Source organism: Amblyomma maculatum, chromosome 8 (assembly GCF_055883805.1).
Source record: "Amblyomma maculatum isolate TAMU_Amacu chromosome 8, ASM5588380v1, whole genome shotgun sequence".
NCBI classification, from domain to species: domain Eukaryota; kingdom Metazoa; phylum Arthropoda; class Arachnida; order Ixodida; family Ixodidae; genus Amblyomma; species Amblyomma maculatum.
In genome coordinates, this window is record NC_139351.1 from 22,956,640 (window position 1) to 22,979,925 (window position 23,286).

At 40.8% G+C, this 23,286-nt stretch overlaps 1 protein-coding gene across 1 annotated transcript in view; it reads left to right on the plus strand.

Moving 5' to 3' along the window:
- The window catches only part of LOC146180717 (uncharacterized), a 111,928-nt gene that overhangs the window by 14,927 nt on the left and 73,715 nt on the right, over positions 1-23,286 (plus strand). The window contains exons 6-15 of the mRNA XM_084576112.1: positions 1,486-1,632; positions 4,693-4,847; positions 8,943-9,306; positions 9,683-9,859; positions 11,258-11,350; positions 12,292-12,426; positions 14,564-14,680; positions 16,011-16,291; positions 19,945-20,207; positions 21,713-21,940. Of these exons, the coding sequence (XP_084432238.1) occupies positions 1,486-1,632; positions 4,693-4,847; positions 8,943-9,306; positions 9,683-9,859; positions 11,258-11,350; positions 12,292-12,426; positions 14,564-14,680; positions 16,011-16,291; positions 19,945-20,207; positions 21,713-21,940 (1,960 nt within the window). The remainder of the gene's footprint in view (positions 1-1,485; positions 1,633-4,692; positions 4,848-8,942; positions 9,307-9,682; positions 9,860-11,257; positions 11,351-12,291; positions 12,427-14,563; positions 14,681-16,010; positions 16,292-19,944; positions 20,208-21,712; positions 21,941-23,286) is intronic.

Genomic DNA, 23,286 nt, shown 5'->3' on the forward strand with positions numbered 1-23,286 from the left:
CGCACTTTTGGCCCACGAACCCACTCTGGGCTCCCACCTTGGACTTTACAGGAGGAGCTCTGCTCCGCTGCTAAGCCGTTCTCGGGTTACTCGGCCATTCCGACCTCGGACATCTGGTGGGAGAGGATGTGTTGAGAGGGACCGAGTGGAACATGCCGTCGCCAAAACGGACCCTTTTCCGGCAGTGTGTGTTTTGTACGCCGTGCGAGCGAGTGCTGTCAAACGAAGGGACAATAAATCTGTTCCATTGTTTTTGCTTAACGACTGTGTCGACTACACCTGCATCGTTTGGCCATTTCTGGACAAAAAATGATAGTGTGGTTTTTCGTATTGTGTTTGTCTGATCGAGTGATTCTCCTGCTCCTAACTCTTGTCTGTGCGCATTGTAGAAGCCATCATTATCTGCATGTGTGTTCTTTTGCAGTTCAATTTTGACAGAATTGTTGTAGCGCAGCAGCATGCTGGTAAAAGTGTACTTTCTGTGCATTAATAAGGGCTTTCAAAAAAAACTTCTTTACATGAAAGTTACCTTTCCGGAGTTTAGAAATATTCAACATAGCATTTAAGCAACTGTTTAATTACGCTAGATATAACATTGTCATTGAGCTATTTTTGTAGCGTCATAAAATAGATGAAACATCCGCAAGCCACTTTTTTTTTTTCCTAAAATTAATCTGGTTTACCGGATGCATAGTGAATTTGCTTGGTTTTGTATGTAACGCTAGCAAGGAGGTGGTCATTCTGAAAGCGCCCATCCCTCCCCTAGCCTGAAAGAAGAACCCAAATGCATTTTATTTTGTATTCCAGTTTTTATCTTATTGCTAAAATTTATTTACATGGCCTTGTTTACTAGCATTTATTAATTTAATAGCATTAGAGTTCTCGTCACGCCAAAATTTTGCAGCTGTGGAAGATGAAATTGCGACTGGTCAAGACAGTAATGACATCATAGAGGTCACATGAGCGAGCAGAACCAGTCATGAAGCACTACCCACAAGAGGTAAATTAAAATATGGCCCCCCTTGGACCACCAGAAAATTTTTTTTTTCTACGTCAACCATCAATGGATGTCAGGTGATGTGCTGACAAATGCAGCAACAAAACTGATGCAAACACGCAAAGGAAATGCAGCTGAGAACACATAGGTTTTTGCATTCCCTCTTAAGAAGTCCTGAGTTGCCTCATCCTTATTGAAAGCATCTTCTCAGCCAATTACTCTAGGGTATGAACAGCCTTTCAGATTTGATGACTTATACAGGCAGTCAGATTTTAGCACGACAAATTTTAACAAAGGAAGTTCTGCTTGAATGCAAGGCATGCAACCCAACAAATTGATATTTGCATGAGAATAATCTGCTAGAACCAGCCTTCCGGTCACATTTTTAGAACATATATTTTGTTTCTGTCGCACTTTTTACTTTTGTTCCTTGCTACAAGAGAGTGACGCTGCCTTTTAACATCTTCAGTGTGGTTTGCATTTTGTAGCATGTTGACATTCATGGGGCCTGCCCCTGGAAAATGTGGCCTGGGGCTGAGTTGAGGACTGCCCACAGCTCAAAGGACATGCTTCACTGCGCTTACCCCGAGAGACCCGACTGGAACCTGAGTCCCTGGGCCATCATATGGAACTTGGTGAGCCTTCGTTTCTCAGTGCGATTTGGATGCTATGCATAGTTGATGATAGTGATGAGCTTACTTTGATGGCACAAGGATAGCTTAGCCAAAAAATGCCATGGCTAACATGCATAGTCTGCTTGGCTTGAGGTCAAAAAATGAGAAGGAGTCAACGCTGCTTAACCAAATCAGGAGCGAAAGCATTAGCTGTGGGTGACTGAGCATTCTTCCTCTTCGTCTTCTTCGCCTCTTCGTGTTCTTCTCGTAGCTACGCATCTTCACGACTTAGCTGCGGCCACCCGAGGTCTTGAAAACCTACCGCAGTGTAGCTTTCGGTACAAAACCTGTGTCCCCAAGCATTCCATCCCAGAGAAGCTGCGTTAATGAACATGAAAGCTTTTGCTTACTGATAAACTGGTGGGTACGGCATGCCAGGTATAACAATGTTTAAAATTTAAGGGTGTCCAAATATTCGAAATTTTTAATTCGAATTGGTTATATTTGATACTTGATTCGTGTTCGAAAAACTGGTATTCGGGATTTCCGAATATTTGAAAATTACCGAATACACCGAAAATTCACCACAGTTCTCCCGCATTGCACGCTTCACCACAATGACTGATCGCGTAGATTGTGCAGTGAAGCATCCTGAAAACGTGACAGGGCCATTTTATGAAGAGGGCCTTTCTGACAGTAGTCGCAATGCAAAGCAGTTGACGAGACCGGGAAAAAACATATTTCTCACTTTGACTTCCTCTGAAATGCAAATGTCTATTGCACAGGTATCCGTAATGTAAAATTACTGTGATGCAAACGGTTTTCAACACTTTTTCAGGCCTGTTTGACAATTCGAGCTTTCAGTTAATTCAGACATATTTTTTTCTAGTCCCTTGAAGGCAGAACCTGAGTTTACTGTGTCCGACAGTGGTATGAGAACTTCGCCTGGTTTCAGGCAGGTTCTTAAAAAAATAATTGGTTCACAGGAAGGGTAAGGCGCAGTATCTGTCACACTTGCTCTGTGGACACCTGAACCGCGCCGTAAGGAAAGGGAGAAAGGTGGGAGTGAAAGTGGAAAGAGAAAGGGGAGCCGTAGTGGAGGGCTACGGAGTAATTTCAACCACCTGGGGATCTTTAACGTGCGCTGACATCGCACAGCACACGGACGCCACTTCATTTCGCCTCCATCGAAATGCAGCCGCCGTGGTTGGGTTCGAACCCGGGAACTCCGGCACAGTAGTCGGGCGTCTTACCACTGCACCACCCCGGCGGGGCTCATGCAGGTTCTTCCTGTAAAAAAAACTGGTATATGGAATCCTGTATAAAATTTATACTGAATATTTCTGTAGGATATATACTTCTGTGCAGTTGTATTTTAAAATGTGTTCTGAAATAAGCATGATGAACAGTGTTTGCTAGATTTTTATTTTTTTTCTCTCATCATATATTCCATGTTCTATTTGATATTTGAAGGCACTTTTTTTTTTCATATTTATATTTAATTCGTATTTGAAAATTTCAATATTGGCACACCCTTACTAAAATTATAAGAATTTTCCAACATTTAAAAGCCGACGAATTTTACTGTTGAGTACACAATACATCATTTGTGAGCACGTTGACTGGAATTTATCGAAAGGTTGAAATTAAGTGAGTAATGACCAGAATGTGTGCAAAATCGTAATATTCAAGATGAATAGTTTTTCCGTGTGGCGTGTGAAGTGGAAAATTCAAAGAGCTTTCGACATATGGTCAAAATACTCTCTTCTTTTAAAAGGTGTTGATGTCAGCATAACTGTGACTGGGTATTTTAAACTCGCTGTGGGTTGAAACATCATATCATTCCTGCACAGACCTCTCAGAGACTTCTGAGATTGAGGCATGCACAGGGTTTAACAATCTGTTCCGGTGAACACCAGCCATACTTCAAGGGACAGAAACTGGAATTTATGCATCAGTTTTTTTCGCCGCAATGGAAACCTGTCTGTGTAAAGTGCTCAATTCTATAGTGCTTTAGTTAAAAACGCGTAGAAAATCTTTTTTATTAGTGCATGCGCCCACTTTTATGTAGTCTGATGCTGGAAACCGTGAGCAGCAACACCAATGACGATTAGGCGTCAGCAGAAAAGACTTACCAAAACCAAATATAAATCTCACCCATCAAGACAGTAATTAGATGTTTGTAATGCAGAGCAACATTAATTTCAATTTCCACGCTCAACACAATTACAGCGCAGGAACATGTGCCTTGTTGACAAAAGTTTTAGTCGGCCATGGTCACCGCTTCATCCAAGGAATTCAAAACACTGTTGCGCTATCTGGCAACAAATTCTAAAGGCACATGATTGGCAATACAAAAGGAAGAGTAGTTTTTATTGAGGAACCTAACGGAGAGCATAAGATATGACAAAACATGTTGAGTGCTCCTGGTAGAAAAAAGAATACTGTGCACTTTGAAAATCAGTGATGTTTTCATGATATATAGTCATGTGGGGTACTACAGCATTTCTCCACGAGAGGTCACTTCTCTTGCCTTTATGCGATTTTCAATGGCAAATTGAAATAATATACCCTTTTTTCTTTGATATGTAGTGCTTGATCTGTACTATATGAGTCAAGATCTTTTCATTTCCACCATAATCTCATGACATATTTTGGCCAGTGTCCTCTCCCTTTAAAGAGTAGGCATTTCAAAGGAAACCTTAGCAGTGTAGCAATGGCTAGTACAGCTGCAAAGTAAAGGCATTTTCTCTTTGGCACATTTTTCTCCTGTCGCTTGTGTCTGTAATCTTCCCAACACTATTCATTGTCTTTCCTGTGTTTCCTTTGCTAGCCTTGAATCCTCTGTATTTCATTACTTTATAACCTTTTATGTTGACATCATTCTTGTAACAATATAGACAGCCCTAGCAGACATTTGAAGTGTGATTGTTTGGCTGATTTATTAATTAATTATACCGTACTGGTCTTCTAGGTCATCAGGTAAAGGTCGACATATCAGTGAATGAAATAATTCATTGCTTTTGTAGCTTTGTACAAACATGGGGTAGGATAAAATTTACGTTTTTCACCTCTTTGCAGCACTTCATTCAGTACGTGATAAATTCTACACTTGACTGCACATACGTTGGTTCGGAGAACGCTGACTATTTGGAGTCTCTCCGGTGTCACGAGAGGCATGCCATCAAGCTGGAATCCACCCACAGCACCACAACTGCAGTGCAAACCAACATCTTGTAAGTCTGTTGGCCTCCGGTGATTGTTGTAGCTAGTTGGTAGTGGCTACAGCACAGATGTAGACGTTAGTCTTAACGAGCTGGTTTTAAAACGACTTGAGAAACTAAGATAAAAAATTTCTTCACATTTTTACATAAAGCTGGTTTACCCTATCACTCTGTGTCACATTTAGCAGGAAAAGCAGTTGTAAATCTCTCATATCTTACTAGACACCTGGAAGGAAATCTTTTAAATGAATTGTGGCTGTTTGAGAACTTTCACTCCTCTTGACAAACAAAGAAACGTTACTAACCGTTTGTTTGTCACGTGACAGCCCTTAAATGCTTGTGCACCGTAAACACCCATCACAATGTAATTTTCCTCGCATTCGCTGGCCAGGGTGGGCTTGCATTCCATGAAATTGCAGGGTGATGTCTTTCAGGGGCATCTTTTTCAGCACATACATATCTGTTTGGAGAGTCATAGGGCGTAATGTCGCAAAAGGAATTAAATTTTCTTATGGACTAATTAGTACTCATTGACACTACCCAGCTTTTTGAGAGGGAAAGATAGGATGTCTCCTTCTTCATGTCTTGTCTAGTTTTAATATGTCAGCATTGCTGGCTGCATTTAGCAATTTCACTTTAAGGGGGGAGGCTACCCTTGAACACAAACTTTTTTACTTCTTGAGGTATTTGAATAAAATTTTCAGAGTATGCTCATAGTACACACATTTGACGAACTACCAAGTTTCATGGAGCTGGGCTCATCGGTTCTCAAGTTAGAGGAGTATATCAAGATAGTTTACATAGGTCCCTAGGGGCGGGCCTGGAGAATTTGAAAAATCTGCTAGCAGTGTGACATTTGTTATGGTCATTCCTGGATAGTTTCCCCAGGGCAAAACAATTCCCTTTTTCCAAATTTCCTCTCTGAAAAATTTTAGTACAGCCCTAAATTCAGTGTTAAAATTTACACCTGACTTAACAATATTTTAATTGACTGCTCCTAATTACAAATGAAATATTTTGAAAATAACGAATTGTCTTGCCCTCAGAAATTTACTTAGGTATGTGACAAAAAAAACCTCATGAAAATTCAATAAGCGGTGCTTGAGCTATGACTTTTCCTAGCAGCCACACTGTGCAAAAAATTGATTCTGAGAAAACGGCTCTCAAAAGTTGAGAGAACAATAACGTTTTTGCTTCTCAAGTTATCATGATGAAATTTTCAGGACAGGCTTATGACTTTAACAAATGAAAAACCACGAAGTTTCATAGAATTGTGCATGCTAGTTCTCAAGTTACAGAAGCATATCAAATTGGTTCGAATAGGTCCTTTATATCAAGCCTGGAGAAATTGCGAAAGGCACTGGCAATGTGCAATTTGTCATGCTGATTCCTAGATAGGTTCCTCACGGCAAGACAAAGCCCTTTTTCTAAATTTTCTTGCTGAAAAATAGCATAGCACTGGATTTTTTGTTATCAATTAGACCTATGTTGATTAATCAAATTAATTATGACAAATTCCAGACATAATACTTTGAATACATCCGAGAAGAATATCCGAGGAAAAAAAACTCTGTCTGAGTAGATTCAAACCCAGGAATTACTCAAGGGAAGCGAGTACGAAACCTTGTAGCCAAGATGTTTATGTGTTACTTGGAGAATAGGTAGGAATGCTGCTATATGTGTTAATGAGTGATAGAAATCAAAACCATGTGATATGAAAGGGATAAAAATGGCATTCAGATGGTGATGGAAAGTGATAAGGAGATAATGAGGCAATGATACGGAGGCAATAGAGGAATGATGTGTTGTCATGACAGTGAAATAATGTTTGATGAGACGGAAATACAATTCTATCAAAATTGGATAATACATTGGCATGTCCTAACATGGTTGCACTCAAATCTGACCTGGGCCACCTGAAATTTAGCCTTAACAGTGGCTTGACTTTGATTTAAATGTGGTTTGGTGGTATCCAAACACTGCTCTGGATGCTTTCGTACTTGGATTTGTCCCGGGCCACCAAGCACTTGTTATTGAGGTCAACTGCTTGCTAGTGCATGCAAAAGTACAACCTGTAAATTTTTTATTCGAGGACTGTGACAGTGATTCAGGGATACAAGTCTCCCTCAAGTTTCTTTCAAGCATCGAAACAGTCATGTCCCTTTGTGTATTGATAGTAGTACTATTCCTCATTAGTTTCATTTGCAAAAAGGCTCTTGCTGGTGCAAATGCAGCCCACGTGGCAAGCCTAAAGGAATGTTTGTGAAGCCACTTTCAAGGCTGACATTATCACTTCCGTGTGTCCTACCAGTTATGCCACACATGTTGCTATTGGCCTGAATACTACACTAGAGGAAACAAGGTGACTTTGGAAGCGTATTGTGCTGCAGTGAGGTAACCTGCAAAGTACCACTATGGGCGATTGATCCAGGACGTTGCTCCTGCTTTAAATGGACACTGAAGACAAATAGGCCTGTTTTTGATACATATTCGAGTGACAAAGAGACCACCTTCACCAAATACCTTAAATACCTTTTGTAAGCTAGAAGAGTCCAAGAAGTGAAATATAAGTGGTGACACTACAGGCCTGTTTTACAAGTAAAGCAGGTGAATCGACATCAGTTTTTCGGATACGGATGCCAAAGACTGTGTCGTTCACTTCAGAACAATGGCAACCCATTCTTTTCAGTGAGGGCATTACCATTTCAAATTGATGATAAAAGGATTTTCAAATCTAGTGTTCCCAATTAGATAAACGCGTGTTTTTTTGCCAGATAAACATAGCCGATGAGGTCTGGAGAATTATTTTTTTTTTACAGCTTTGGGGAGAGCTTTCCACATTGTCCATTTAACTCTTGACAACGAAGGTTTGTAGTTGTAGTTGCTTCCATAATCTGTAATAGTAGGCATGTAGAATGGCAGACATTTGGCAGATTAAGCTTGCAAAGTAAGGGGCGTGAAAAAAGGCAACACAGGACAGAAGACGTACAAGCACTTAATACTCACTAAGATTTTATTGGGCAGAGCAGGATACAGAGTTAGTATATACATCACAAATGATATATCGCATGACTCACCGCGACTCAAAGGCAAGAACTCAATTGAGCAAGGAAAACTCCTGTAGGTCGGCAAAGCAGGGATAGAGGACGAACCAGAACTGGGCATCATCTAGAAATGTAGAGTTGAAATAGATTCCCAAGTCCAGTAGAGGCCCTATTCACTATAAGATTTGAGGGGTGGTGGCAAGGACTGTTGGAATTTTCACAATAAAAATCTCAAGCTGGGGTATAGCCACCAGTTCAATAGATGCTATACGAAGAGAGGTTGTGTGGGGACAGTGTGCATAGTGTGCACTCCACTTCTTTAATAGGCGTATCCAAGGAAGCTAATAGAAGACTACCCCCCCCCCCCCCCCCCCTCCTCACTTGAACATTCCTTGTGGGTAAGGGGTTATTACCAGTTTTGCTGGACAACAGGATTGTATTGCTCTCGTGTCTGCGATGCTACTGCCATCTTGCTGCGCACTATGGTTGCCTGCATAGTCACACCAAGCAGTTGACTTCACTAGAATAAGCCCTGTACATTTATTTTTCATATTGTTACAGATAAGCAACGAAGAAGGAGTGGGCAGTGGCGTGGGCAGGAGCACTCGCGCTAGGCCCGCTAACATATTCATGCCATCGGTCATGCTCTGTCGTCTTTCTTCATCGGCTTGCCGCATCGTAACAATATCTTTCAAACAAAAGGACACCCATTAAAATGTGTAAAGGACTTTTCAAGCACAGTTTTTTGTAGTGAAATATGGAAAATAAATTTTTTGGCAAAACTAACATTCAATGGCTGTTGAATTATGTCGCTGCGTTAAATTTTGCTGTCACTGACCCTATCAGGTCGGCACAGTTTTACTGTGCCACATCAACTCTACAGTACTTTTTTGGTCATCAGCAAATAAATAAATCTCACTAGTCACAATACTCCTTGTCAACTGTGTAGGCGTTCAAATAACTCAAACAACGTTCAACCCTCAGGGGTCGAACAATTAGGGCTTTGTGAGTTTTCAGTGAGGTGGTACTGACCTTCCGCATGACTTTCTTTCTTTCATTATAGCTACAAGATGACCCTCAAGTCGCAAGGAGCCACTGAGATGGCCCCCAATGACTTTGGCAACCTTCTCGATTTCGTGCCAGTTGGAATTGCTTACAAGCACCTTCCCTCTCCAGACCCATCGCTGGCTCAATTCGACAGCAGCGAAAAGGCCAATCTTGACGATTCCTTGAGGAACAAGCTGGCTGACCTTGTCGAAACAGCCGAAACAGAGATCAGACTCTTCACGATTCCACTCTTTCACGAACTTGTGGTGCTTCTGAGAAAGTCTAATGACCTGGTGGGCTTCGTCGATTCCATTGCAAACTGTGATCGCAGACCAGATGACGTCGATGTTGATGAAAACTTGTGTACTCAAAAATGGAAGGCAAGTTGTTTTTCTGCTTGCCTTTTGCTTCTTTTTAATATTTTGAAATGTTTTCAATCCATAGTGCTAGAGGAGGACAAAAAAATTAGTGTGATAGTTATGCCAAGGGGTGCAAAAAATATATATATGGTGCATGCCAAATGGATTTTGGATAGGTGAGAAGAATGGAAAAAGAAAAGCAAATCACGAAAAGTGCGCTCTAGCCACGTTTTCACATGCATGCTTAGTTATCTATTTGTTAGTGGTCCTTGTTTCCTGATGAGTGATTTGTGCGGGAAAGCTAATGTGTAGATGAGACATTGCTTTGCTTTGCCGTTTTTGAACTAGCTGCACATGGTCACCAAGATGAGTGAAAATCACTTTGTTACACCTGCAGGCACTGGCCATGTCCTTCCTACAAGATGCGCTGATACAGAGCAACACGGTCCCAACACTGCGTGCTTTCCGTCACCTCGTGATGAATGGCCACGTGAATGATGCCTACCTTCCACTTGCCTTCCACTCCTGGAGTTTCTTGCGCAATAATGATACGCGTTACCTTGAGGAAGTTTTTGTGAGTTTGCAATGCCTCTGTGCTGTTTATTTGACTGCACTTATAGCCCTGTTTGCCTCAGTTTACGAGATGAATTGCAGCTGTATGCTTTCAGAGCGTTAGGTACATATCTCAACATTATCACTAATTTCTAGAAATTGAGGTCAGCCGCTGATGGGGCCAAAACTCAGAATGCTCATGCGTCATGCAAGAACCTAAATTAATTTACATTAGTTTGACACTTTCAATAACTTAATATGGAGTTCTCAATACTGTAGTCCACGTGATTCTTTGGGATGTTAAAACCCACGTTCCAGTAACAATCACCACTAGTTATTTCCCATGTATTTGTAATAGGTAAATTATGAATTATGAATTATCAATATATTTAACCAACTGTTTCTACCAATAAACGATACTGTAACTGATATTTTATTCATTTCAGTACATACAAATCACCTTATGGGTATTAATGTACAGGTGTCTAATATAAAGATTGATTCAAAAAGCACTGGTAGTCTTTATGCACATACAGTGAACATAGCCAAGGAAAGCTGCAAATGCATTTCAAAAATGAAAGTCTTTAATTACAAGCCATTTTATATGCTTTTCTGAAGTTTCACTGCCGAAATACACCGGAAAGTACTCTAAAAAATTTCCTTTAACCACGCTGTCTTTACAGATCAAAGAACTGCTCGAACAGTCATTATTTTTCTGTTACAGTTTTCTGTCTAGATGCTCACCTTGGAAAAAAAAAATTTTCTATTATTCTTTTATCTGTTTTGACTGTGTTTGTTTTTGTTGCACTCCTAAGACCACATAACAGGACAAGATATTTCTTTTGTCAAATTTAGTAGTTAAAATTCTTGTATAGTTTTCGGGGAGGGGGGGGAAGAGTAAACAGATCAACAAGGATTGCATCACAAAAACCTGAAAACTGAAAATATTTTTAGCTTGTCTTGACCCATAGGATGCTTGTAGGAATGCAATAAACCTTTAACCAGCCTTATACATTTTGATAACTCTTCAGACTTCTCAGAAGTTTCAGATGAAAGATAAATAGTAGAAAACGACTTTCTTGATGTATGTAAACCGTGAAAGTTTTTCTGACTAGTCATAAAATTATTTTTAATGTTCTAAAAAAAATTCATGCAAATACATTAGGAACTAAAGTAGTTTTGCTGAAAGCCCCATCACCCCTTAACATATATAGTGGGAATAGCTATGTGTAACAATGCATAAAAAATTGGGAGGAAAATAAAGCAGATGTCGTGCTTTGTATAACAGCGGTTCATTTAAAGCTCTTAGTTGTACTGAAAGAGCAGTCAGAGAAATGCTACAGCAACATTGCTTTGTTTGTGTTATTGACAAAAAGGTGGTTGATGTCTGTGTTCTTTGGTGATGGGCATCTGCACACAGGAAATTTGCAAGGCGACCGAGCACAGAATGTGTTGGCTTCTCTTGGGCCGTATGGTGCAAAAGTACCATGCCAACAATGTCGACAAGAACACAGTGAGTTGCGGCAAGGTTTTATGTCTTTGTGGCGAATGCATTCATCATTATTGTCAGCTGCACAGATGCTGTTCTCACTTGCATTGCGTGAGAGCGTAAGGGCCCTGTGTCGCAGATAAGCCGGTGTCGGCATTGTTGTCCATTTTAACGCGAAAATCCACAGCGAATGAAAGAAAAAAGTGAAAAATGTCCACCGTGCGTGTGAAACGCTATTGCATAATTAATGATAGAGTCCCCCCCGGCATTGCATCGAATGAATCAAGTTTTAAGGAATGGCGTTCAAGCTTACCGCTGACATCATTGCTCGGCTGCCAAAAGGGAAAATATATAAAAATAAAAATAAAAACTGAGAAAATTACTTTAACGTGTGTGAAGCACTATCGTGTCTAAACCTTAATGGTGGAGCTTAAGTGTCCCCTCAATTTTTAATTTATTTCTTTTGGTCTTTTACTTCAGAAACCTAGTCTCACACAGCTGTTGTCTTCTGTTGCCAATGCCAAGCTGAATTTGAGGTGGTTGTATTTTTCACAGTAGTTAGTTGATTGTCTCTCATAGCTCTCCTAGCCTGAGTCACTTTGTGATGTTAAACCCCACAAACCAAACCAAACTAGTTAGTTGATTGTTTGTTTTTTAGCACTAGCTTCTGTCTAGACCTGATGTGTTTAAATGTTGCCAACAAAAAGAAAAAACTACACCTTAGTTAATGGGACAAATTACGCACTTAACACATGTAAAAGGTTCTTTCTTTCTGTGTGATAGCTTTCTACTTAGTTTATTAGTGTAAGAAAGCAGGCAGGAGCAAATAGCCCTTAAAGGAATTTTGTGCTATAGGGTCAACCGCTATTTTGGTGTGCATAACAATAATAACACTGGCTTGTCTTATCTGAGGGTTTACCTGACTGGTTTATTTTGAACTAAACACGGTTGCTCATTTTCTTCAGGTGCTTCCCATCTTCAATACAGTCCTCAGACACATTACCAGATTCCTGGGCAGAAACTGTGATATTGAGACAGTGTCCTACCCATCATTGTACACCAAGCCACAGAAAATGAACCATCTTATCATGATGCTGAAGGTGGGTGATGTTGCAGGTTGATTGCAGAGCTTTGAAGAGTATTACACCACAATGGTTAACAACAACTTTCCATTACCTTACTGTTCCAAGAAAATATGCGTTCTGCTTGGAGGCTTCTCATAATGGCTGATGCCCGAGTGCTTTGTCAAATATGACATTTCTTAACTTAGGCTTTTGTTGCTTAATTGGGCTTAGTTATATTTTTCTTTCACTACAATAGATGCAAAACAAGACTCGGTGCATGTGAATAGCTGCCACATTTAGTCGTATGAATGCACAAAGATGTTTCTTTTTTTTATGTCACGGAAAATGACGGAGTACAACAGACGGTCAAGCTCTAACAATGCATGAATTACAGTGCAATCTCAGCAGCACAGCTAGGGAGCAAGCGGTGCTGATAACAGGGCTTCACATTGAGCATTATCAAACAGGCAAGCAGTCGTTGATAGCATACTTAGCTGTTTTAAAGTAGGCACAGGCCAACAGGTGTAGTCTGCAATAAACATAGTGGGTTTTTTTAGCCAGCTTGATTTGAGCGCAATGTAAGGTATCTCACTTCAGCATCATCATGTCATTCTGTGAAACATAATTGAGGGTCTATGTGGAACATAATAATAATAATAATAATAATAATAATAATAATAATAATAATAATAATAATAATAATAATAATAATAATAATAATAATAATAATAATAATAATAATAATAATCAATCAATCTTTATTTAATGTGCGCAAGAACAACCATGTGGTCTTCGTGCTGCAGCACAAAATAAAATTACAATGCATGCACAAGTTTTACACACACAGATAGAACACAAAAGAGGAAACAAATAATACATGAAATGAAACTGAGACCAAAAGTGTCACGGAAAGAAAGAAATCAATGAGTAGCATGTCTTATATACACAGTCAGAGAATTGTAGAGCACATCACGAAAAAAAAATATATATATATATATATATATAGAGAGAATAAAAAAAAGCAAATAACTGACATTGATTGTGGTAATAAAGAAATATACATAAATTAAACAACCATTCCAGGCACAACATGTGCGTGGTACCTAAAACACAGGCTAGAAATACAGGGAATTACAATAAAAATATAGAATTGAACGCGGGACAGTAAGATTTGAAAATAAAGTTTAAAGTAAAAATATAAATAAGAAACGGATAAAAAGCAGTACAAGATACTTTAAACAGCACTAAACAGGACAATAATAATAATAATAATAATTTATTTTATTTTCGAAGTAACAGTTGACTTCATATGAAATATGTGCACAACATAAATACTTTTCAGTTATTTTAGAAATATACATGTGATTCCATTTATGCTGTATGCCTGTGCGTCAGTTACTTGTCTGAGAAAGTTGTGCGATTTCCTTACCTGTTACTGCAGTCACCTCGCAAACAGCTGATAATGATCTTTTAGTGCACTTCGTACACCCCTGACTTGTGTAACTTTGACATCGCCACATGGGAAAACCAAAAAATAAAATGCTCTAAATTTAATGCCACCTGCTCCAACATGGAGGGCAAAGATCAGATAGAGGGAGGAAGCCTGAAAGCTTGTGGTTGTCTTTGCTCTTTTATTAGGAATGCTTCTTTGCAGTTGGACGTCGTTCACTTGTGACTTTTTATACGGTGTCTGTCTGATTGCACTCTATGCACAACTCAGTGGCCTGGAGTCGTGCATTTACCTTCGGAGACAGTGAGGTAGAGCAGCATTCTAACAGGAAAGTGTGTAATGGCATGTTTTCCAGTTTTACGCCATTTTCGGCATTGTTGCAAAAAAACAAAGAAACCTAATGGAAGGAAAGGAGGTTAGCTAGGGCCACATTGTGCCATTGAGATAGCTCAGTGCAAACTGTAGATCCTTGGTGCCCTCCGTGGGCAGCGAAGCAAAGTACACTTACACAGGCTACCGACGCTTGGATTTGAGGTATCCTCAGTACATACTATAGTAGGCAAGACGTCAGCAAATTGAGAAAACGAAGAAACTGCTTTCATGCCACAATAGCTGAGATGTGGCTGAGAAGACGTCACAAACTGCTGTCGTACGCTGTCGTGTCACATGGGCATTGTGGTGGGTGGTCACCTTCTTTTTTTTTGTTTCCTCTTTTCTTTGTAGGCTCTGAAGAATGCTGGCATCATTGCTCAGGTTGCCAATCCTGAGTTGGAGGCCACCCTTCTGGCCTGTGCTCAGAATAGGGACCTGCCTGTTCCAGTGGCAGTGTTTGCAATAGAGGTAACTGAATGCTGGATTCAGTGGACTCTTTTTTTTTTTTTTTTCTGAATTGTGAAGGCAGTTTCGTAGCAAGACAGCTTGATTAAGAACTGCTGGAATCACCAATTCTGTTAACCACATGTGCTGTTACAGCACATATGTGCATTACAACAGTTGGGGTGGTTCCGACAGTCACAACGCACGCTGCTCATTCATAAAACAATCACATTCAGCACTTTGCCCTGTTCTAGTTACCGGCATGCACCACCATTTTTTTTAAATAGAATTGTTAAACTTGCGATTGCATTCAACAAAATTTAGTTTTGGCACATATAAGTTGTCATGGCTCGAGTTGGATAAAAAAAGAAGAGCTGAACCGCTGCAGGCATATGATTAAGCGTTAAGTTGGATTTACAGAATTTAATCCTAGGACCTCAATTTCAGTACCAACGTGTACATCACGAAACATTGATTTGTTTGGCCCCGCCCACACCTCTTTACTCTCACATACTGGTTCGCCCACCATGGTCCCCTGAAGGTCGCACCCCGTCACGGTTTCAAAGTCCAAAGGTCGTCTGTACGAACCCCGCACATGCGTTAGGATTCAGCTTGAAAAATAATTCTGTATGCCATAAGGGGCCAATTCGTTTGGCACCACTCAGAACCTTGTACCTCGAACGGGTGGACCAATGTTTTGCTACCAATGCTGATTCTAAATGGCGACACACGCACTCATCCCCAGGTGGAGTACATAAGGTTGGTCGATAGTATAGTGGGTAATGCAGTGGGGGTGGGGTGCCTTTGGTCATGTGGCCTTGGGGAATCATGACGTCACACATGGTGGACCAGGTGGTGGACTCAATTGTATGGGTGGTCACATGGTAGCTAAAAAATTATTTGCAATACTGTAGCCATGATCACGTGACGATGTAGAAACGGGCAAGAAACTGGCAAATGTGAGTAATAAGAGCTTATGTTCTTAAAGGTATTTAAGAGTAAGGGAGATTTCTGCAAGCACAGGGCAATCGAGCCTATCAACCTGTGTGGTGCTTTAACATACCCTAGTCATAGTTATTTCTCTCACCATTCGTAAACAGTCAGTTAATTAAAGCTAATTAGCCATTCGTGGACGATTTGTTTGCTGATTCAGACACAAGTTAAAATGTGCCTGGGAAAGTTGAAAAATCCCTGGCCTGCATGTTTGCTCTAGCTATGCATGCGCTTTCCTGTTTTACGCCCAAGAACAAATTCCTACAAAAATAACTTTTTGTGGCTGCGTGTTTGAGTGTGACGAACAGTCTAGTTGCCTTGCCGAGGCTCTGAGTTTGCGAATTTGTGCGACAATTTACAGGCTATGCGTGAATTCCGTCCAACGTACGACAGCTTGTCAATGATGACGAGGGGCCTGCTAAGCGATCGCACAAGGCCTTGGGAACTGCGGATTGCCGTCTACAAACTGCTGACCAGAGAGCCAGATCGCTGGAAGTTTGGCAAGGCGGTTGCCAATGCACTGGACAGTGAGCCACGGCACTCCGAGTTGGTGGACTATGCCATATCGGACTTCCTCGACTCGCTCCCCTCAGAGCTGAAGGCAGCTTTGGAGCAGGGAAAGTTTGACAGCGGTAGCATCATGTAAGCGTCCAAACCGGCCCACGAGGCACATTGGTCATGAATGTATAATTCTGCTGCTCTGCACATGAAGTCACAGTTACTGTTGCAGCTCTGGTTTAGCGGTGGCACATATGTCTTGCACGTGCGAGGTGCTGGGTTCTGATCTGACCTTGGCAGAGTTAGAAACCTTGTGGATGTTTTTATAGATATGTACAAAGATACCCTGACCATTCTTTCCAAGATTCCTCCTTGGAAAAATTGCTAACCATGGAAAGTTCTCTATTTTCCTCCGAAGTTGGCTAAGCATTCGCCACATGTGCTGTAATCGATGTGCGTACTTACTGCCGCTCTTTATTTCTGTGAATATTAACCTTTACTTTTTAAACACAGCAAGAATATAACACTACACATTGTGTTTGAGTTCTTCCAATGCAGTTAAACAATACTTGTTCGCAACGTAGTTTTTTTTTCTTGTTTCTTGTTGCTCAAATGGACACCAATGACAATGATGTCCAATTTTCGTATTGAGAAAAATTGACCCTCTGCCTAATTCTGGATGCATTAATGTATTTCCAGCAAGAATATATGCAATCAGTGTCCAGAAAATTGCACTTAATAATTGTCCAACTGCTCATTTCAAACTCATCAAAGAAGACTCCAGTATCACCTTTGAAGTAAGTAGGAGTGTAGCCTAGCCACAACAAATCCGCACCCAAAAAAATATAGACACAACAATATGCTTGTGAATTCGGCTTGATTTCGGCTGTAGATGTATTTTATTTTTTGCCCCTTTCCACCTTATATGACCTCTGTTTCCTGAGCAAGTTTTGTCTTTGCCCTTAGGTTGCAATAGTGTGTCGAAGAAAGTTAATATGCTTAAAGTGCTAACGAGACAGCTCAAATATAAATGCAAAAACATAAAAGTGCAAGTGGCTGGCGAAAGACTACAAATAATCACTTTTGCAAAGTAGTCATCGCACCTGATGACAAATGATGAACCGTGCATGTATTCAGCCTCCCTAAATTTAAGTCTTTTTTCACATTTCATGTGCACCATTTCATTTATTTGGTGCCGGTAGCATGCACTTGAAATTTCTGTCCATCTTAGTGTGTGTTATTTGAGTTGCTTGGTCTCCTGATAACTGCAGCATAATTAGAAAATGAACCCAGCATTTGCTTCATATAGCCATCACTGCTCTTCGTGGTGGCAATCTCTGGCTTATTTTGTAGAGTAAAAGAGAATTTAGGCTGCCTCTTTAGTATAATATGCCTGGAGCTGTGTTTTTGATGAGCGGTGTAGTGCATAGGAAGACTTTGACTTAACCTGTGGTCATCTGGAGCTGTTCTTAAAATGGCATCGAAGACTACTCTGTCCAAAAATTGTTCTTTGTATAAATTCACTCTCTGGCTCTTCACAGCTGTGCTGATATTTGTTTGCCACAAGCGATGAACTTTTTATTCTGAAGATCAAAGTTACAAATGGAGCAATCTTTCCCCCACTACGCAACTCAGGCTCGCGACATTGATGATGGAAAAGATACCCTGATTGTCTGCAGTTCAACCCTGGGCATATGCAATTAAAGAAACAACAGCAACAATTAACTGACAAGCATTTAATCTGTCAAAGCTACCACGTGGTGACGATAAACTGTATTCATTTTTTGTCTCTTTAGCCAGCAATTTTCTGTGCCATAACAAAAAAGTTTTTAAATGTACTCAAAATCCCTTTTTTCTGGCTTTTTCCTTTTTCTCTTGAAGTTTAGACAATTCAGAAATTTGGAAAGGGAAAATGTTTTAAGCTCTAGGATTCCCTAAAAACCTATAAAAATTCCAGGAGTGGAAGTGCTGTTTCATTTGCTCGATTCTGCTCCAAAACTGCCCCAAACCGGCAGCCTCGATGTTCTGCCATCAAATTTAGCAAAACACGAATTTTTGCTGCACAGGAGGCTATTAATTAAATTTCCCCCAAAGTGTGATTCGATGCAATTTAATTGAGTGACGGTGAAAAGCTCAGGAGGCAGGGGTATGCTGTGAGCTCCGTGTGCACATTCTAGGGTCTGCTTTAGTCGAAACAACAGTGGTTGGTATAATGCACCTCACGCTGAGCTTAATGTGTATAAATGTTTTATAAACTAGAAAACATAGAACATAACAAATTTGCAAGTAAATTTAAGGAAGTCACAACAAGCGATTGGAGGGAAATAATTATGAAAAAATGATTTGTGCACTTAACATAGGACATTCTCCAAGCCTTTTGATTTGCCAGTGGTGAGAGAAGTGAGCGAAGCAGTCTTGGCGGGTACCTCGAGCCGTTAGGAAAGTTGTCCGACAGCAAAGAACAACTTGAGTTGTTCTAAGGGTTCAGCTCTGAAAACAACCAGGTACTTCACCATCATGCCTCTTTGTTAGTGCCAAACATTTCGAGCCTACGTCAGACAACAGCATACTTGAAGGGTGAGGGGGTGATGCCAGAAAGGTGTCGTTCACTAGACATATTCTCAAGAGTGTTGGAATGCCATACGGGGCCTATTGTCAACATGCTTAAATTAAGGAAGGGCCGGTGTTGCTGAGGTGAAAACAGGAGCCACTGGCAGAAGACTATGAAGCAAAAAAAAGTCTGGAGGAGGAAGAGGCTATCCTTGAATGCAGTTTATCCTTCCTGAAGGTGCTAGTGCCCTGGAATTTTTCAGCATAGGCATGGGGTCAAAAAGAATATCCACAAGGAAAGCGGAAATGTGCCAGTCATTGATATGAACTCCCAACTAGTGGTGGCGCTTGAGCACGTCAAAGTGGTGGACTCCACGTTTGAATCTATCATGTCAAAAGAGTAAGCTTAGTTCAGTTATAAAATGTAGAAGCAAACAGTCGGTTTGCTGTTTCTTTTCCAAAATTTTCCCCAGTTCAGTTGTGTTATTTTAAATATCTGCGCATGTTATGGCTGTTTGTCTTGTCTTGTCAGAGATGTGGATGTAGTCAGCAAAGCATTCAACGTTGAATAGAAAGGAATCAAATTGGGTATTTTTGTATGTCAGAAACAAAAGCATGCAATTATTAAATGCGTTTGACCCTAGAAACATGCTCCAAAGCATAATTTGAATGCTCCAAACTCTCATTTTATAGCTCCAAAGCTGCTCTATGTTGGCACTATTAGTGCTCCCTGAGCTGCTCCAAAATGCTCAAGCCTGCTTCCACTCCTGAAAAAGGGTTTCTCTGTGAGAGCAGCCTCTTTGTGATTAGTATCTAGTAATGAATCAGTGCATTCAAGCTTAGTTTATCCATAGTTATTTTCTTAATTATTTATTTGATTATTTTCTTTGAATTTTACTTAGTCCAAAACCCACTTCCTGGTGTGAGTATAGAACCACCAAATTATAGTGATGGTTCCTGTGAGCTCATCATACTGCACCAGAGCAGTGTGTTTTAATTTTAACAACAAATTTTGATGAATGACATAACAAAATTTCATTTTAACGAGTGCTTTTATATCTGAAAGTATAAATGCTCCCAGCACTTTCAGAAAGCCATCTTTTGTTGCTTGAGTCATCAGAACTACTGACATTTTATTCGTTGCCTCTCTTTTTAATGCACTGTTGTAGCCGTGTAATACATCTTACCCTTGTAGGTGGTTATGCTATTATAGCAGACTTTCACTGCTTTGTATCGCATACTTTCAGCCCTGGAGAAAAGCTTTACACATCGGAGAAGCACTATGGCAGCAGTGGAACTGAAAAAATCCGCAAGTCCAGCCGGCACACCTTCGAAAGGCGAATCAAACTGCCCTTTATGCCAACGGAACTAAGTGGCTTTGCCATCAAGGCAGGCTCGGAGGAGATCTTTGGTGGCTGGCGAAATCTGCTCTCGGATCTCTCCAGAAACATAAGCTTGCAGCTGTTTGGCACCGAATTCCACTTTGCAGACATCACCATTTTCTTCAAAGGTGAGAACTCGTGAGTGCCTTAGTGGAACTATTTGTAGTAAGGTGAAAACTGCCCAAGTTGAATCAGAAATTAGCATGAAAGACAAGGACAAAAGGTAGAAGAAACACACAACATGATCTCTGTTTGCCATTTGCTATTGGGCTCTTGGGCTAGCACTTGTAGTGTATCTTCCCTTTGTTCTTGCATTTATGTTGCTTTTAATGTGCCATTGGCTTAGCTATCTCTGTGTAAATTAATTATTTTTTGGCAGATAAGGAATCTGAGTAGTTTAGGGTTTAGGCATCACTTACTCGATGCTGTTCTCTCGGCTGTGCAAACATTCCCTAGTTTGTTCTGTAGTTCTCCACAGACATGCAAAAAATTCCATGTCTCACTCAATGAAGCATGCATTTGACAAGGCATGCTTCATATTTACACTGTGTAGTACAAGTCCACGCTTCTGTTAAGCTCAAAGATGATAGTACTGATTCTTTTTTGCTTGTGCACACACCAGCGAGTGCAAGTTCACTGTAGATCAGTATTTATGAAGGGCTGGCTACTAACCGTAGCTGCTAGCTATGCTTTTCATTAGTTGGTAAACAGACCAACCACAGCAACAACATTCTGCATCATAGGCAGAGAAACCAGGTTTCCTCGTCAAAATTTGAGCATCCGGCATAGCCACACAGAAGGCATTGTAAAAACACTGTCACATGTATTTGAGGTTGTAACTTTGTTTGCCTTCTTGTGGGGGATCATACGGGAGAGATCCAGATGTAAACCTTAGGCGGAAGGGCTTCAGAGTGGGTGGTGTGACCTAGTTTGTCACTCAATGTATGACTCGTGCTTTGCTTCCTCTCCACTCTCTCCTCACTCACTACCCATCACCACCAGCCACGTGTTGCATTTCACCTTGTTTTTCTTCCATCCCCCTCTTCAAGAGAAAGGGGAATTTCTTCCTCTCCACTTCACCACCTGCCAACCGCCTCTTCAGGCAAAAGGGCAGCTAGATTTTTTTTCCCGCATGGGGACTCTCATCAAAGTACAGCGGCATATACCGCCCGAAGGAAACTTTCAAACCGACATCATAAAACATTTTGTGATAGTGTTGGGGTGAGTCATCTTGCTCCTGCCAACGAGGCCATATTAGCAGAAGCAAGGCAATGGAGGCATGGCTTTGTGACAATAGGTTGAGATCATAGGCTGGAAGGCCTCATCTAAGGGAGAAATCACCACTGTGTTGTTTTTGACTTGCGCCTAGCTTGCGGCTTCAAAAAAAAGAAAAGCAGATTGTTTGTTACTTAAGGTTTTCACGCATGCAAGGAAGATATAAAAGAAGCTCAGAATTTTAAAGCATATTGTTGATAAATGAGTTGAAAGGAGATAAAAGCATTTTTGGTATTTTCTTCTTGTGAACCCATTATTATATTATTCTGTGGCTACAGTAATGGTCAGTGTAACATGCCTTGAAGGGGCGAAGTTGGCTGAGGAAGTGAGGGCTAAACACCGTCCCTATTCCTTGCAGAGATTGAGCGATTTGTGCTTGGTGCGGCCAAGCTCAAGGATGGTGATTGGCGGCCAGACTGGGAGGCCTTCTTCAATTTGCTCGTTCCCGGCGGTGGTGGTGCGGCTAGGCTGAAGCGACCGTTGAAGCACTTCCCCAAGCTCCAGGAGGGGTTGAAGAAGATCCTGGAACTCATGCCGCCTGCCGGTCGCATGTCGCTGACACCAGTTGTGGACCTGAACATGTTCGGTGAGCTCTGAGTGGGCTTGAACTTGAGTTCAGGACAACACTGAGAGTTATGTTTCCATAACTTTTTTTCTTTCCTTTGCTTTCGGAAAATGAGAAATGTAATGTGAGAGGCTGGATATGAGAGCAGCATGCGTCGGGGAGAAAATGCAATTTAATGAGTTTCTAGTCGTAATCGTGAAGAAGAAACGGGCAAGAGCAGGACATGCAATGCAAAGTAAAGATAACCAGTATTTGTTAAGGGTAACAGACGGGATCCTAGGGAAGGCAAAAATATCAGCGGTGGGCTGAAATTCAACTTAATGGATGAGATTAGAAGCTTTTTGGGTATTGAATGGACACAGCTGCCATGGGATTGGGTCAATTGGAGGTATATGATGAGAGGGTTTTGGGTAACATGAATGAAAACAACATTGTTTCACCAAACACGCTGTATATACTGCAAAGATGAAGAAGGCGTGCACAAAATGCATCTTCTGCTTTTACTCCAACGTGACCATTGTGGGTAGTGTTTGCAAATTGGTGTGAAATTCAGCATGTGTGCTTTTTTTTTTTTTTTCTGAGTGCATAGCTAGTAACATTAGAAGGGGCCTACATGCAGGACTCCCTGCTGTTATGATGTATTAACGGCGCCAGTGTCTATGCTAGTTTATCAGAATTGTGCTCGGAAACAATAGGTGTTATGTCAAAGAACTTGCCCCTTCTTGCAAAGTGTTTGCTTCATTGATTATTTTATTCGTCCATATAGGCCAGTGTGTGAGAATGGTGGTTCAATTCTAAAGCTATGGTCAATTCGAGGGAAAATGTGAAATATTGTTGCAGTGTGCACTGCAGTATAGGTTAGCTGGGCTGGGATAAACCTTAGGAAAGAATTATTGGGCAGGATATATTTCTTGTGCCCATAGTCTCCAAAGGAAAGTTAGGGTTGTTAGTGATTTTAGAGATGGTGGAGCTAGATGTATTACCACTGGATGAAAATGAGGCAGCCTTATATTCGAGTGATTTTGGCTTACTTTCTTTAGTACCCTCTGTGAATTTTTGTTTTACAAGATAAAGGACCTAGTGCAAGTAATGAAATCAACAAGGCATGATTGCAGTACCGCAGCAATAAAAAAAAAGTAATAGCAAAGCTGTGTAAGAGTCTATATATAATCACACTGTGTTACTACTAATGTTGCATTTACAGACAGGACAAAGTCGCTAGTGACCAACATGTATGCACTAGCTTTTTCTAGTTAGAGAGAATGTTGTAGGCTGACCTTTTAGCTATGATCGCAAAAAGAATATTTCAGATCACCTGAGCAGTTCCTAAAGTTGACACAAGGCGCAAGAGTGGATAGGACAAACGA